Here is an 18667-nt window from a genome sequence, read left to right as displayed (position 1 = left end):
CCAGCTGGTATTAACATGAAATCTGTATTGAAATAACTTAATTAAATCAAGGAAACACATATCAATGCAGGATTCTGAAGGTGTTTTATATAGAGACAAAGTCAAATGGGAACCTTCAGGTTCTGATCCATGATGCACCAGAACCTTCAGGTTCTGATCCATGATGCACCAGAACCTTCAGGTTCTGATCCATGATGCACCACAACCTGGCTGCAGTGCTTTCTGTGCTCACACAGTAACAATTACTTCAGTCCCAATCAGACAGAGTGCATTGGCTGTGAGATGAGTCTCTTTATACTTGTTTTCTAGGGCAGTGTTTCCCAACCCTGGTCCTCAAGGCACACTGTCCTGCATGTTTTAGATGTTTCCCTGCACCAACACACCTGACCTGTCTTCATGTTGATCATTTGAATCAGGTGTGTTGGAGCAGGGAAACATCTAAAACATGCACGACAGTGTGCCCTGAGGACCAGGGTTGGGAAACACTCTTCTATAGACAGGAAGCGTTTTGTGTGCCACTAATGCTCCCTGGGTACCTCGTACGCACGCATGGAATACCTCATGTTTTTACAGGACTACCCTGAACGCCTCGAGTCGAAAGAACGTCAGAGTGGAAAAGCGCCCAACGCCTAGGGCTGTGATGATGCATTAACCTCAGTCATGTGATGCTTACCACAGATTTGAGATTCTTACAGTCATCAGCACATCGATCTAATAATTCCAGCTGGTATTAACATGAAATCTGTATTGAAATATCTTAATTAAATCAAGGAAACACATATCTGTAGGCTTGTTGCTCATCATTGTGTGTTGCCAGCTTAGGCTTTTGTGTAGTTATGTGAACATTAACACAGGCAGTGTAGAGATTGTCCATTTGACAATGCGGTTTGAGAGACTGATGATGTGATTGATAGATAGATGATTGGAGTCGGTGAGTTAGAGCAGGTAGCCCCAGTTGGCTGCCTGTACAGAAGAGTGTTTATGCTGCTGAGCGGAGATGTAAAGGTTAGCAGTACGACTTCACACACCCTGACACACACCAGAGGAGCCCAGCACTGTCTAACGGAGCCCTGAACTCAACTCAAACAATTTCACTGCTATAGCTTTCTAACCTGACAAAAATAAAATTAAGTGGAGAATACTGGGTGGGTGCACACACACACACACACACACACACACTCCATATGCAGGTATCTGGTATCTCCAGCTGGAGAGCAGTCAGCAGGCTGGCAGAGCAAGGTGACTCCAAGGTGATTCATGAATAAATCACAATACCACAGATCAGCAGAAACACACACACACACACACACACACACACACACCTAGTGATGGATGCTTTCACATAAGACACATGCACATGTTATAGCCCTGATATTCTGTCCTATCCTAACGACTGACAGCCAAACACCATCCCCAAGCTCCAGCCGACATTGTCTTGGTTGCCATGGCTACGCTGTAACATGGCAGCAGCAGCTGCAGCAGGGTGCACGGCTGACGTGGAGGGCTGTGTGTTCACGCCTCTGCTGCTTGTGATATGCCAGTGTGCCATCACTGATCTCTGAATAAAAGCACATTAACTCAAGAGATTTTTTTCTCTGCATTTTAAAGTTCAAGTTAATTGATTCTAAAGCCCTTTATCCCCAATAAAGTCTTGAAGAGCTTCACAGAAAAGAAAGTCCTCCTCAGAACTCACTGATAAATAATCAGTCAGGGAAAACTGAAGTGATGTATATGCAAAACTATAAAGCACAGGAAAGCAAACCAATGGACCAAGTAGCATGAAACCTCACCTAACCACCAAGATCCGGCATGACTAACCTTAGAGGTCTTTGATACCAACAAGTGCAGGATACAGACAGGATACAGGCTCTTCATTCTACACTGGCAGAGCAGGGCTGCCACCACAGAGGTGTTCGGTGGAAAAAAAACACAGGGCAGTGTGTCTTCTACCAAATTCTAGACACATACATGTGTATGTGATAGTTCTTAAGGACAAGAACCCAAGTGATGCTGGATTTTTGGAGCCAATGCTGATATCGATGTTAAGAAGTAAAAAAGTTCAGACATTAATATATGAGTAAATATTCTTTTATATTACGGCTGCACCTAATGATTCTTATTAATTATTGATTATTTTCTCAAATAACTGAATTAGTTGTTTGGTGTTAATCATTGCAGCCCTAATTTATGAAAAAAAAAATCCAAAATTACATCAAGGTTCTGACATAGTTAACATTCACTGGTATTTTTAAAAATCATAAATAACTATATATTAGAAAAACAAAAATAGAACAACGAAGTATAAAAAAAATGGTTCAGATATGCTGCCTATAAAGCTAAAGAATAAAAGTAATTAATTACTAAAGAAAAAACAATACACACTGTGTTCAATAAGAAGAAATATCAGAGAACTTATACGCCAGTATTGATACAGACATATATATAGCTGTGCTCATGCAATATCAGGCCAATACTACTGGCTCTATTAGGCCTCAAACACACAACAAAACACTTCTCTTTACTTGTATAATCAAGACAATATCTAACATTTCATTTCAGACAGTCACAGAACTCAACTAAGTCGACCATAATCAAAAATTAATGTCTCATCTTGTGCAGCATCCAGGAAATGAGGTTGAGGAAGCCGCTAACAAGTGAGAGAAGGTGAGAGACATCTGTATATTGTGTACTGCTGTATGTATGCTATCACGTGACCTTGGTGAAACATGATGCAACATGTGTTTGTCATCTAACATCAACTCAATTAAAAGGCTGTAATCAAACTAAAGCGTAATTATAACAACTTCAACAGAAGTCTCTGGAGAGATCAGAGACAGTCTGCTCAAATCAACACTTTTACACTTTCTGTTACAACAAACAACCAAACAATGCCAGAGACAATTCAATTAAAATCGCTCGTCTGCTCTTTTCTATTCCAAATAACAGCACAGCATAATACCAGTGCCTGCCTACATATCACACACAGTTTTCCTCCACCTCTGTCATCAGTGTCTTTTATCGTTATAACCAGGCCCAGCACCACGAGGGCTCTTAAAGGGACTTACTCCCCTCAGTTGTATTTTTGCCCCTTCTCTTTAAGTTTCATGCATCTACAGAAAAACAACAAAATCATTAGCTGAGATACATGTGACTGTAGTTTCAGAACAATGGAGGTGTTTGTCATGAGGAGGCGACAGGGAAGCGACAGGACAGTCAAGCTGAGAACAGCTGTTTCTGCGCACCCCTGCTGGTTTTGATTTTTTTGGCCTTTATCATAGTAGAGCTGAAGACAGACAAGAGAAGGGGGCGAAGACAGAGAGAACAACACACAGCAGAGTGCTGCAGAGCAGAAGTGAACTGGGGCCGCTGCTAAGGACTCAGCTTTAGTTCACAGGCCGCACCAAAGTGAGCTTCCAAGGCCCCTGCCCCTGCTAATTTTGACAGAGAATTGTTCAGAAATTCAAAAACTTTTTAGCGCCGCGCCTATCCGTGATGCTGGCTGTTGAATCTTTTCACCAGACAGGGGGGCGAAACACTGACTTTTCAACACAGGATTAAGTTGCTCTTTAAAGGGCCGGTCTGTAGGATTTTGTCACATTTTGCCTCACCCTCCCCTTCCAAGCATATAGGAGAACCTACAGTGGCTGCAAAACCATGCAAAAAACACAAAAGACCCTCTCTAGAGGCAGTGTACTGTACTGGACTACTGTAGAAACATGGCAACCCCCATGGAAGAAGATCAAACTCATCCTAACAAAACAATTCTTATTTTCAGCTAATTTTACTCTGATGAAAACATACTTCTGTATATTGTATATAATTTCCTGTAAATCTTACACACTAGACCTTTAAGTTTACTTCCCCTTTCTTAACAATAGTCAGTGTTTGTATCTTTCAACCATGATCATAAGTTTTCCCCCAAAAAATCTCACTTTTGCTTAAAACTGACCAGACCTTAACAATAGTGGTGGCTGACGAGAAAACACTTTCTACAGACAAAATATTTTGTTTAGTTTGGAGTACTGATCATTTGACCAGGACCTGCTCCCTCTGTAGATATACAAAGCTCATACTAAGGCTGCATCTCCTAGTCCTGGTCCTCAGGGCTCACTGTTTTACATGTTTCCCTGCACCAACACACCTGATTCAAATGATCGGCTCATCATCAAGCCCCTGCAGAGGCCTGATAATGATCTGTTCATTTGAATCAGGTGGGAGACGCTGTTCTAAGCTAATGGAAACACAGTGATTCTTGTTTTCAGGTGATTATACACTAATGAAAACATACTTATGAATATTCTCCATTTCTACCATATTCTGCCAATAAATCCCTGTGAATCGTACACACTGGACCTTTAATATATGTATTGTTTGATGTTGAAACACTTATGCTGTTGTTATTTAGCCTTTGAGGCTACTGCATTATTAAATTATTGAATTATATTTTACGGCACTAGGCCTGATTATAACAGCGTTCTGCTCTGGCAATATTAAATAAGGAATGACTTCTACCTGCTCAGAAAAAATTAATTTAGTATATTTTGAGTTCCACCTTTGCTTTGCATTGTGACTAACTTGAATGGTACAACCCACACTTACTTTTATATCAAACTGCAAGTTACAGTTATGCAGACTAGGGTTGGGTGATTTCTGCCTAATTGACATATGATGATGTCCACAGTGAACCATCGCAATGGACAATGATATCGTTGTTGTTGGGAACACTAACAGCGCCCTGCAGAGAAGAAACACATTACTGAGCATCTTGGGTTTGTATAACTGTGCAGGTTTAATAAGGAAATAATAAACATGAAATGGTGATGTGCAACAACCAGCAACAACAGCAGCTTTTTATTATCTCACCCACATGTGAAAAAATTAACTTGGCCCACAACTCCTGCCTTACGGCAACTCTGATGGGACATAGTACCTCAAATACAGAAAGCTTTAAAGGTACATTACGCCACATTTTCATAAAAAAAAAAATGTATATACTCATATAACCATAAGCCCTTCCAGTCATCACTTATGACCCAACTGAAGTGTGTGGTGGTGTCTGTATCTGTACACTCTCTGCCCATATTTCCTTCTTTTTCTTATTATTTTGGGGTGCTTGGGATGTTTTACCAAACCAAAATGTTGGTATTTGACAAGCGCTGCAACAATGAATCGATTATTAATTGATTATTAAATTAATCGCCAACTTTCTGGATGAACGACTAATTGAAGTAATTTTCTGAAAAGTAGATATTTACTGGTTTCTTTACTCCTCTCTAACAGAAAAACTGAATATTTTTTGGGTTGTGGGCAAAACAAGATATCTGAAGATATCACCTGGCTTTATAGAATTATTATTTATTAAATTAATTGTCAATTATTTAAGCAATCGATTCACTGGTTTGAGTCATTTTTTAACATAAAAAAGTCAAATTTTCTGATTATAGCTTCTTTAACATGAACATTTCCTGGTTTCTTCACTCCTTTATGACAGTAGACTGTCACCATGCCATGTTGTGGATGAAAAAAGAAGATATTTGAGGATGCCATCGTTGGCTTTGGGAAACACTGATTGTCATTTTTTGTTAGCTACAGCCCTGCATTTGACATCCTGGCATCTTTCTGGTGCGTTTACAGACAGCCCGGACAAATCTTACTGATTCAACCTTTAAATCATGGACAATGGGATAGTCCATTGGCCTGACCATAATGGTGACTTATTCCTGCTTCAAAATGGACAAAATTCTCCCATCAGCGTGTTAACAATGCTAGCATGACCATGTTTAGCAGGTATACTCTTTACCATGCTAACATTTGCTTATTAGCTCTAAACACAAATTACAGCTGAGGCTGATGGGACAGTCATTAGTTCTGCAGGTATTTGGACAAATTAAGTTTTTTATAGAGTACAGGTCAACAGTCCATGCCTGATGCTGGTGTGGTGTTATGATCAGGTGAAGAGAGCTGAGGTGAAATGAGGGGACAGTTTAATGAAATAAGCTTTACGGTTGGTGGGGGGTTAGGGGGCAGGGGGTGGAGGGTGGGTGGACATGAGGGGACCAGGACATGAGGGAGTTTCACCCCCCACACACACACACATACACCCCCTCCTTCTAGCGGGAGATAATTGGCTGAGTTTATAGCCTGCCTTGTCTCCAGGTTTGATGTGTGTGCCGGGGCCAAGTTAATTAAATCCCTCTGATTAATCTGCACTGCAGCGAGTTCCTTCTCTAAAAGCAGAGGGGGGAGGAAAAGATTACGAGTGCAGTGGAACGGAAAGGCGTCTGCTGAGACAGACAAACTTTTACTTCCTCCTCAGCCAATGACGGAGCTCGGCTGGATGTCTCACGCACAGCGTCCAAACGGGAGAGCTACCATTCCAAAATCGAGTGACCAGACTGCATTATTCCACATGAGCAGAGACGGAGACGCTCCAGCTCCCACCGCTGAGGAGGACCGCGGGACGTCAGCTCCTGCAGAAATCTATCAGATGAAGCTGCTGCCAATAATAACTGCAAACAAATATGATGGCTTAAACAAGTCGCACTGCGATCAGTTACACAGAGTGGATATGAAAATGGATGGGCTGGAAGATAAAACTACTGATCCGAAAAGTCATCAGAGAAAAGTGAGGCTGCCGACTTTAGTTATGTGGCTTGTTGTAAATAAAGCAAGAATGATAAATGCTATAAAACATAAGTTATCTGCTTAATATTAAACTCTGGCTTATTCACTTAAAGGGGTAGTTTGGATTATCTGAAGTGGGGTTGTATGAGGTACTTTTCCGTAGTCAGCGTATTACCTATTTGGTTTTGTATTATATAATATTTAGAATATTTTCAGTGCTTTACCGTACTTTCAGACAGCCTTTCATGACAGGAAACTGCCATTATACAGGCCAAATGTTGCCATTCAAAGACACCAGACTCTGTTGGCAAAACAGTCATTTTACCTTGCAGAAAACAAGAGTTTCAGGTCTACCGCTGCCTTCATCTGTCAGTTTGTTATTTTGTGACTTTTGCATTTCAGGGTCGGTTCAGATTCACCACGGTCACACAATAACACAAACTGGATGACTGAGGCAGCAGTAGATCAGCAACTGCCGTTTTCTGCAGGATGAAATTATAAGTTTGTTCTTGCTAAAGGAGTCTGGTGGAGATACTAGGGCTTATACAACAGCAGTTATCCCGTCAGAAAGGACATGCAGACCATCATCTACTGCACGCTGACTATGAAAAAGTCACACAACCCTATTTCGAAAGATCTGAACTGAATCTGACAAATATTGTGGTATTTTTTTTTTTTTACCATCTTTTAGACCTTTTCATGGTAGTCATAGCCTATTAATGTGTAATAGTAGCATAAACACAGACATTACTACTTAAGAGCCTGTTCCATTTAGTGTAGCAGAACCTTTCCAGGGAGCCAATATGCACAACAGCAGCACCCAGACTCTATTTGAACTGAATGGAATCATGGTTTCATCGTGGTTTTAGTGGGAGCTACACTGGAACTACTTTTTGTTGAAGAGCAGTCGGGCTGCAACTGACAATTATTTTCACAGTTGATTAATCTGTCAATTATTTTCTTGCATGATTGATTAATAGTTGGTTGGTCCACAAAATGTCAGAAAATGGTGAAAAAAATGTTGATCAGTTTTTTCCAAAGCACAGGATGAGGCCCTCAAATGTCTTGTTTTGTCCTCAACTCAAATATATTTAGGTTAATGTCATAAAGAAAAAAATAAATACTCAAATGCAGGTCTAAACAGCAGTGCAGGATCCTTGTGGGAGAAAAAAGAAGTCCCACACCTAACCCTAATAAAACCACGACTTGTCTTTGTTAAGCTTCACTTTTGGCATGAATTAAACCTGTGATTCCTAAACTTTTTCTGGCATGCCCCTCTTGAAGTTGAAAAAAGTCCACAGCCCCCCACATCCCACAGGTACTGTCAATCTTCATTAAAATTTGAAGAGACAACTGATGCAAAAACATTCAAAATTGATTTTAGTGAAATAATGGTCAGCATGATAGCATCAGCAAACTATCATTTCTTTATTTCCTCTAAATAAATTAAAGCTACAACTAACGATTATTTTCATAGTCCATAAATCGATTGATTACATTCTCGATTAATCATTTTAAAACATCAAAAAATGATGGAAAATCAGTGTTTCCCAAAGCCCAAGATGACGTCCTCAAATGTCTTGTTTTACTCACAACCCAAATATATTCAGTTTACTGTCAGAGAGGAGTAAAGAAGACAAAAATATTTGTTATTCTCTCCCAGTGAACCACTGGATTCAACAAAGGAAGCATAATGTGTTAATTTGGTGAATTTTCTTACCTTAGGGCAGAGCCAGGTTAGCTGTGGCCCTGTTTCAGTCTTAAGCTAAGCTAAGCTAGGCTAAGCTAAGCTAACTGACTGCTGGCTCCAACTATACTACTATACAGACATGACAGTTGTATCAGTCTTCTCAAGTTTTACATTTCAGCAGTCCCACAGGACACAGCCATAGACATTTCGATGTCCCTTCTGACACTCCTGAGGCCTGGAGCCCTGCAACATCAGTCAGTCCTGATTTTTTATTTGTTCCTCTTAGATTTGGAGTAATTGGCCAAACAGGCTTGTCACTACATCTACAAGCTCCTGACAGCACATTCAAACTGAAGAAAAGGCTTACGCAGGCTTACAACATCCAAAATGATACAAGCACAAGCATGTTCATTCATCCTTCTCCCCCTCCACACACTCCGGTGTAGTGGTGGTGGCGGACTGGGCTCAGGTTTTAGGGCTTTTGCCTTTGACTGCAGTGCATTTTTTTTGTCCTGCTTTTTCCTTCTGAAAGCCTGCAGCGAAGTTGGACTGAGCAAAATGGACACAAGAGGTGGCAGCAAGGGAGCAAATGATGGAGTAAGCAGAGGGAGAGACGGAGAGCTCAAATATAATGCAGCATCAGAGCATGAAAAATGGTGTGATGAAATGACTAAAGGGGTAGAGAAGAGAGGGACAGGGAGGACGAGAGGAGCGAGGGGGGGGAGACGGAGAGGAAGAGGGAGGTCGGGGGTGTTTATCATGCCGGGGCTGTAGGAGGCTAGCTGCAGACACAGCGGCACGACCATTTAGGAGCTACTATGTGTTGCAGTAGGAATAATTAGCATGGTAACCATGGCTGTCTCACAGAATAATGGGATGTGGGGAAAAGGGACGGCAGAGTGAGGAGGGAGAGGAGTCGCCTCTTCCTCCATTTCTGGCAGCAGGAGCGGCCAAAATGTAGCCTCCCTCAGGGTGTGTGAAGCCTCCAGGCTGCAACAGAGCTGTGAACAGGCTGTCGTCTGCACAGGTGGAGGCAGGCTGCAGGGACAACAGCTCACTGAAGGACCCCATCACTGCTTCACTCACAACTATTAGCAAGTCTGCAGCCATGCTAGCAGCTCTGTGAAGCTGTGACTGTGAGAACAGCAGCGCTGTAAGATAATTGATAATACTAATATGCAACATGTTTACAATGACTGATGTTTAGCCTATATCATCCTCTTAATTTAGCATGTTAGCATGCTAACATTTGTTAGCTAATTTATTTAAGTACTCTGCCCTAAAAGCATAATTTTTTTTGTCAACATTGAGTTGACAATAAAGACTTCCTTTGTCATGTGGACATATCTTCTGTAAAAAGTCTTATCTGTCCGTCTTATTTTGGGTCGTAATTGCACTTCTCCAAAAAGCTGTACAAAAATCACAGCAAACCACTGTACCTTCAGTTACTGTATTCTAACATGTAAAATATCTGCAAGAAAATGAAGATATATGTCAACAATGTGCACATACTACTATATATAACAACAGTGTAGGAAAATATTAAAATAAGAGCACAGAGTGGTAACTCTGACTCATCACTACGACTATGATCCAACGTGACAAAGTATTGCATTACAATTAAGCAATCAGTGTCATATTTTATCAGAAAAGATTTAATGGTATTTCCTTTATTTTCTGTTGCAGCATATTAAGTCTTACATTTTTTTGTAATATTCCAATCTTATTTTATTAGAATATAAATATTAACAGCTTCAAATGCTCACAAACATCCCAAAACTACTGAAATAACTTGATTTTAAAAGTTACTTGGAACATCACAAGCATACGGTAATGTGTTTTAAATAAATAATGACAATAACAATAATGTAAAGACTGACAGTAAAAGGTGCAACATCATTTTATGTCATTATCAGAATAAAGCTGATATTTTTTATTTTTTTATACTGTCTTTAAAGTTAAAGTGATCAGATAAAATGTGCCTTTTGGTTCGGTATGACCCAATATTTTTTGGTACACAAAGGTCAAATCAGATGCCAGGATTAATATGCAGAAAGAATATTCTGATAAAACTTCCACATATCCAACTATATTCCTACAACTATTTTGGCTCAACAACAAGAAAACCATAAAGTAATTTTTCTGGGTTCTGCACTCTGGGAAGTTGCAGCTTTCTTCCTTTGAAGGGCAGTATTATGAAATTTGAAATTTTGATCAGACCACATTTCTGAAAACCTGGGACAATTGCAAGTTTGGCAATCAATTTATAATTAAGTGTTATTATCTGTGACACAACAAAGTGGGACAATTCTAGTTTCCTGTGTTTTAACCATCAGGGATCAACAAGGATTGCCCGCTGGCCCGGGGCAAATGAAATGCTATGTAATTTTTTTTATGCAAAAATGGCAGAAAAGGATATTTTCATCTTCTCATATCTGGAGATTTCCTGCTTTGCTCCATTTATTATCACATTAAACTGAATATCTATTTACTATTTTCCTACATTTTATAAACTTAACATGACAATTAACTTCAGTCTTGATGTTAGTTGATAACTGCTAATAAATAAAACAATTTGTACAGGGGCAAGTAAAAATTGACTTTGGTCAGGTAAGTGTATCAGTAATCTACTTGCCCAGTAAAATTAAAAAAAAGTAATAATGTTGGATCCTGGTTTAACATGTTAGTATGCTAATATTTGTTAACTGAAACACAACTTGAAAATTTTCCTGATCATGTTTTTCCTGATCATGGTGTTGGAGTAAGGTGAGCCCATTTTTGAAATGAAATCTGGGTTATTTCCAGTTCTGCAGTGAAGATAAATATCAAATGTTATTATCTATGAAATAAAAAAGAGGGACCATTCCAGTGTCATGTATTTTGACCATGGTAACTGTTGTACAGTAACAAACTCTGATGATAAATTACATTAATTTAAATATTTTCTGTTTCTGTTTTCTAATGTTTGACAAAAATAAGTATGAAATGTGTTTTTTCCCTTTCTGAGACACAAAGAACTTAGAGAGTGAAATGAGAGGGAAAAAAGAGGCATGGAAGTATGGTGAGAAAATGAACAGGGAGTCAACAGAGTTGAAAAATGCAGCCATTATATTAAAAAAATCATTGAAACATACTGAATGACTGAGTGACTGAATTACTACCCTCTGTAGAAAGTATAAGGCACAAGCTTTGATTTGGTTTCATAAAACATGATTGATGGTGTTTTCATTAAAATTAAATTTTATTTCGTCTTTGACATATTCAAAGTTAAATAAAAACAACTTTAATATAGTAATTATGCCTCTCACATAAAAAACCTCTCACTTTCTTCTTGATGCAATAACAACTGTTTGTCTTATCTAATGATGAAACACACATAAAACCTTTTTTTAATGTTAAAGTAACTTAAAAAGTTTTTAAAAAGTTGAGTTTTGCATCAGGGAGATTAAATTATCACTCATCATAAATTGGTAGAATTATCAACAATTTTGAAAGGATGACAGCAAAGTTGGACTCACTTTAATTGAAAAAGTCTGACAATTATTTATAATTTCATATGAAAAAAATAACAGTATATCAATATAAGTGTCTCTCTCACCTTATTTGTGCATTTTAAGATGTTTTTGTAATGTTTTAATGTCACCATACAACGTATTTACGGTGCAGTCTGATGAAAAAGAAACAAAATTAGTAATTGTATGTATGTATTTCTCCTTCAAAATGGTATTTTACACAAAAATAAACTTTTTACTGCACATTTGTCCATATTATAATATTTATCATTTTCATTATCTTAGTTCAGCATGTTAGCATGCTAACATTTGCCAACAATACAAATGGTAAATATGAAATTTTGACATTATCACAGCGCTAAAGATAATTTTAGAGATTACCAAAGTTATGAAAATGAATCCACAGGGTATCACAAATATCTGTGCCAAACATAATGGCAGTCCACTCAATAGCTGTCAAGACATTTCATTCAGAACCACAAAGTTCACCAAAGAAACGTCACTTGAGCACAGGAATCAGACATGAATGCCTGTAGGAAATTACGTGGCAGCACATCCAATATATTTTGAGACATTTCAGTCAGGACCACAGTGGTCATCCGACAGCACAACAAAAAGACTTGCATGGCTAAAAATCAGCTAATAAAATAAGATTTTATATGTAGGTACAAGGTGTGCTCGAGGGCCAGATCTGCTCAGGGTCCTCCATTTAGAGATGACACACACTCTGATGATTATGATTATGACTGGCAGGATGTCTGAAAGTGTACAGATGACAAACAAGAACTCATGACACAAACTTGATTTTATTTGAGTGCTCTAACTTTAATGTAAAATCATTGAGCAATTGATTTTGTAACAGAATAATTTAATTCGATTAGTTTCTAGTCAACATTTGCTGATGTTAGCTAACAAACTAATACCTCAGAGAATAGTCAATCAAATGTTATATTGATAAAACGATTCAAGATTCCACAACTAATCTTACATTTTAGAAAGTCTCCTGTAAGCTTTAACTTTGCAAACAGTAAGAAAACAGAAGGAGTTCAGTCATAAACTGTTGAAATAATAATTTGGCTGCTTTTTGAGTGAGTTGACATAAATGTAGCTTAATGTGTTAAAGGGATAGTTCACCCAAAAATGAAAATTTGTTCATTAGCTACTCTCCCCTGTGCCGACTGAAAGTCAGGTTCAGCTTTTCAGTCCACAAAACACTGCTGGAGTTTCATAGGACAACACTGTTTCAGAATCTCCCAATCAATAGAAGTGAATGGTGACCAGTTTTGAAATGAAAAAAAAACAAAAAAACAACTGAAATAAATAAATAAATAAATAAATAAAATAAATTAAATGCCTCCATACTGCTCATGTGGTGTAATCCAAGACTCCTAAAGTCCCAACATGCAGTTTGCTCGCCGTCACACCACACACACCCAGTTCAGACAGTGTGCATGTGCACATGAACATGGCTTCAAGCTAAGGATCTACAGTGAAGATTCAGGCTGAAAATGGTCCAAATGACGTCTTTCAAGTCAACTTGGCATGTTGGGGCTTGAGGAGACTTGGATTACACCAGAGGAGCAGTATGGAGGCATTTTATGTTTTTATTCTGTTGTTTTCTTACATTTGAAAACTGGTCACTATTCACTTCCATTGTTTGGAAGATTCTGCAACACGCGCAGCATTTTATGGACCAAAAAACGAAACCCAATCTCCAATCAGCACGAGGGTGAGTAGACAGCCAATCATAATGCAGACGTCATCTGTAAACTGAGCAGATCTGGTGCACCGTCATTCTCTAGAGGCGTCACTGGTTTAAAACGACTCAGAAGCAGAACCAGACTAACCCTAATGACCATAATCATTTAGTTAAACTAGAGCTGAAACATTTATTAACTAATGAACAAAATATTAGGCAGCAACTATTTTGATAATCATTAATTTATAACTGAAGTCAAACAGTATCTATGCCCAGCTTCTCTGATGTTACAATTCTGTGATCAGATGTTGAATCTTTATGGTTGTTGGATAAATAAAGGGATGTGACTTCATTCTGTGCTTTAGGAAACATTTTCTTGCTATTCTCTCACATTCTTTAGACCAGCTAATTAATTGAGAGGTTAATAAAATAATTAGGCTAATTTTTAATGGGTCCTTATGGACCAGACTATTAAATGGCTGATTGAGAAAGTAATCGACAGACTAATTGAAAGTGAAAATAATCTTAAATCGCAGTCAAGCTAATGTTTTGTTGGAATAAGCACTCCTTGAACACAGCAACAGATGAAATGATGAGGCTCTTAAGGCTGGTCCTGCATTATATCCTCTCTTCTATTATAAAATATACTTGGGGCATATTCAAATTATTTTCATTATCCATTAAGCTTAATGGGTTGATTAATTCATTCATGATTTGGTCTATAAAATGTCAGAAAACAGTCCAAAGTGTCCACCATAATTAAAGTATTAAATCCAAATGAAACATGACTGGTGCTGATTATCAAGGCTGCATGTTGTTCTCTTGTCCTTGCATTAGGAACTCACCATTCTTTGTTGTGTACTCGCAGTGTTTGATGCTCCTGCTGCTGTCAGTGCTGCTGGTGAAGCTGCTCAGGGTGTCAGCTTGCAGTTTGTCAAGGTGTGACACCAACCCCCCCCCCCCACATCAGCCTCAGCTCAGCCCCCACCCACAAGTGAACTCTGGGACAGAGAAGAGCAACTGGACAGAAGTTCTGCTTTGGTTTCTAATTGTTCTACTGATTCATTTCACAAATATTGGGCTAATCTAGAGCTGCAGTGATTAATCAATTATTAATCAGGCTGATAAGTGATTGATCAGTTTGAGTCATTTAAAAAAAAGTCAAAATTCTCTTGTTAGATGAGAATATTTTCTGTTTCTCCAGTCTTTTATGACAATAAACTGAACACTGAGCTGTGGACAAAACAAGATATTTGAGGATGACATCTTGGGCAGTGATCAACATTTTCTGACATTTAATGACCAAACAACTAATCGATTAACTGAGAAACTGAAAGACAGATTAATTGATATAAAAAAAAAATAATTGTTAGTTGTAGCCCTAGACTAATCAATAGGTCTACAAAATCAAAAATAATGCCAAACATCAATCATACATCAGAAGTACAACAGTGGATACTCTACCTTTGGCTGTCCAACAGTGAAACACCAAAAATTTAGTTGGTGTACAAGTAAAAGAAGCAACTAACCAGCTGTAACCAATATTTTCAGCTGACTCAAAGAATTCAACATTTTGAGAACTGACACCTTTCCAATAGTGAACTGACAGGACTGATAGCAGTCTCATCTCTGTGCCTTTGTGTGTGAGGCTGAATCTGGAGGCAAGAGGAAGCAACCGGTTTGACTGTATTGTACAAAGTAACACAAGAGCTCTGCATGGGCCAAAAACTCCAGCCCCAGCCCGGCCCTGGACCAGCAAGGTCTGCAATTTTTTCAGGCCGAGCCCTGAACCTGGCCTGAGACCGAACCCATTATCGCTTTAAACTCTCTCTCTGATACAAGGCATAATGCAGCTTTACCCAAAGCATTACAAACTTTTAGGAACTCCCCATGCTCCAACTTTTCCCTGATGCTATAATCTAATATAATCTATAACAATATTTCATACAGCCTGACTGCCCATATATAGGCTTAGTGAAAGGAGAGAAGTTAAATGAGCTCAAGGCCATCCCAAGCCTGATCTATTTTTAAGAAACAGTGGTCCAAGCAGGGGCTGGATGCCCTGGCAGACCTCTAATACTAACTCCAATCACTTATTTTGTTTTTAGGGGATGCTGCCAGCTGTGGTATCATCAGTATGTAAAAGAAACAATATAAAAACTGACAGAGCGACCATGGTCACCTGTGCTACAGCTGGAGATGTTGCACAGAAGATGGAGACAGATGGATAAACTTTTTTTTTGCCAAGAAATAAATCCATCGCATAGAGACAATCCGATACCTTTTCTTTTTCTTTCCCCAATACTGATTTGAATAACTGAACTTTGCATATTGACATTTCAGCAGATACAGAGTGCTGATCTGATCTGAGGCCAGTATATTTAACCCTGGTATACAGGATGCTGCTGGGAAGTAGCAGGATTCAATTTTGGAGCTAATAAATTACATGATATCTGAGACTTACATACTCCCCGATACCTGATCCAGCATTTTAGTCTGAATTAGAGGCATTTCCTGGTATCGGTATTGGAACAACCTACCTGCACAAACCGCCGCCTTTAACTCCAAACTGACATTTCTACATTTGTTTTTGATTCCACATTAAAGGAGACATCTGTGGCTGCATAATTCTCCTTTAAACAAACAGCATACAACAGTTTGTGAGCTTTAAAAGTTCTGGATGACATATTATTCAACTTTGGTTGGAGCCAGTCTAACAGTTTCCTCCTGCTTCCAGTCTTTCCAGGCTAAGTTAAGCTCACTCCAGCTTTGAGATGTTGAACTATTCCTTTAAACTGTGACTGACTGACTCTCTGTCTGACTAATGAATTGATGAACTAATCATTTCAGCACACAAAGCACAAATGGAGGCTGCAGCCTGTGAGCATGAGGACTGCCATATTTTAAAGCTGAAGTCATCAAAGCTGCAGCACCTTCGCTCACATCCACTCCTCTTCATCGTCCGCTTCAAACACAACCGCAGCCATGAACAAACGGAATGCAATATGCCCAACTGGAGGTGGTAAAGCCAGGCTGTTTCATCTGTGCAGGGCTGATCCACACTCTCCCCGGCCTTGCCTTGCCTTCTTTTCCCCTTCTAGGCCCGTGCAGGCAGCGGGATGAACAGCACGCTGCCTGCTATGTCTTTAAGAAAGCCTGGGTGCCCATGCTGTTACCAGGGCAACTGGTGAACAAACTGCTTCCAAGGCAATTTCCAGTCTAATAATAACTAATCGCACTGAATGAAAATTCCCCACAAAGACACTGCCCCCCCCCCCCCCCCCCCCCCCCACAAAGAAACTGGGCCACATTTGAGTCACTGTGATTTTAACAGACATTTCATTACCACGCACTCTAACACATACACACACACACACACACACACACACACACACACACACACACTGCTGGCTCTGCTGTGTCCAGCTGCAGCCACAATGGAGGCTGGAAGGGAACTGTGTTTTGCATGTACTGTAGCTCTTATTGCAATTTCTCCTTCCTCCTGATGATTGGATTGCCATGCAGCACCTTCTCCATGAGGCCTGGTGGTAACCATGGAGACACCATTGACAGCCTTAATATGTTAAAATATGCTAATGTGCACAACAATGGGGGATAGTGAAGGTGAAGGGGAGGAGGAGGAGGGTGCATGCATGCAGGTATGATCACCATCAGCTGCAACATGATGTGAAATCACTCACCATGTCATGTGTGAGTATCTGATCACCTCCATCTTAACGCACAGGTTAGCACACTGCTGCCCTTCCTGTGCGCCTAGGTGCACCATGAATAAAGACCCCCCCTCCCCACCACCATCCACCCCCTCACTGATTCACCAAAAATCCTCATCCTTGGCATTACCGTTTTGCAGCATGGTTCTGGCATGTCGAGACAGAGGAGAGGGAAGGAAGGAAGGTGTGTGAGGGGGGAGCAGAGGGAGGATCTGTTGATATGTAATGACAATGACGCCCTTTGCAAGAGGAAAAAAAAAACAGCTGATGCATTCACATAACCCCCCCACAAAAAAAGCACAGCGGCAGCGTCTCGGATAGCTTTAACATGAAGGCAGCTGGTCGGACTTACCATTTCGGGGTTTAGCCGTGCTAAAATGGCGAAGGTGGACAGTCTGTCACACACGCATTTGGTTCTGAATGAGTCGACTAGCACGGCTTTGCAGCCCCTGGCAGACCAGGATCCCAGCAGAGAGGAGCTGCACGGGAGAAAAACACACACATACACACACACACAGAGGCAGAGACAGACACACACACATACGCGCGCGCACACACACAGAGACAGAAGCGATGCGGTGAATATATCAGGCAGCGCCGGCAAAAAGCAAAAAAAAAAAAGGAGGAAAAAAAAAAGAGGAAGCGGTTCAAATCCCAGCGCGTTACAGCGGCTATTTAATCCACTTTACATGTCCGCTCCGCCGGCTGCAGGCGGAGGCGCAGAGAGCGGAGGGAACGCGGTGATGAGGAGGCTGCGAGGCGGCGTGCTGCTGCAGGTCTCTGCCTGCCTGCATGGACACTTTCTACCGACACACCGCTAACAGACCCACAGATTAAACATTATTATTATTATTATTATTATTATTATTATTATTATTATTATTATTATTAGCATCGTTATTATTATTATTGTTATTGTTATTATTATCGTAGCAGTAGTAATTAATTACAGCATAGTAAGTTGCTAAAAATAATTACTATAAATAATTTAGAAATTATGTTACCCTTATTATTTATTATTATTTATTTATTTTATAATGCGCCTAATTTTCAATCCGTTGTAAGCCTATTAAAATATAAGTGACAGGCTACACTACAGCTTATGATGTGGCGCTGATGAATTATGGGAATGCTGAGCTACAAGCATGGCAACCTGCTCCATTGATTAAAGGAACCCTTACTTTTTGTGTTAGAACATTTAAAGCCTGAATACAAACATGCACCCTCAGTGAGAAGCTGTGTTTCCATGGTAACACTCAATCAAAGCTGGTGACAAATGATTATAAATCATATTGTAGTGGAAAGAAAGAAAGAAAATTGCATTAATAATGGCTGCATTCCATTTAGGGTTGCCAGTTTCAGGCCAGAGTATTGCACATATTGGCTCCAGGGGCGTTTCCAGGTTTTGTTT

At 39.7% G+C, this 18667-nt stretch overlaps 1 protein-coding gene across 7 annotated transcripts in view; it reads right to left on the bottom strand.

Annotated features, from left to right (window-relative positions):
* The window catches only part of adgrb1a (adhesion G protein-coupled receptor B1a), a 237656-nt gene that overhangs the window by 43498 nt on the left and 175491 nt on the right, over positions 1–18667 (bottom strand). For all 7 annotated transcript variants that reach the window (XM_084725977.1, XM_084725975.1, XM_084725981.1 and 4 more), the window contains one exon: positions 17609–17735. In XM_084725977.1, coding sequence (XP_084582103.1) covers positions 17609–17735 — 127 coding nt within the window. The remainder of the gene's footprint in view (positions 1–17608; positions 17736–18667) is intronic.

This window comes from Lutjanus erythropterus, chromosome 9 (genome assembly GCF_056507025.1).
Source record: "Lutjanus erythropterus isolate fLutEry1 chromosome 9, fLutEry1.hap2, whole genome shotgun sequence".
In the NCBI taxonomy this organism is placed as follows: domain Eukaryota; kingdom Metazoa; phylum Chordata; class Actinopteri; order Lutjaniformes; family Lutjanidae; genus Lutjanus; species Lutjanus erythropterus.
This window is presented reverse-complemented; position numbering and strand designations above follow the sequence as displayed.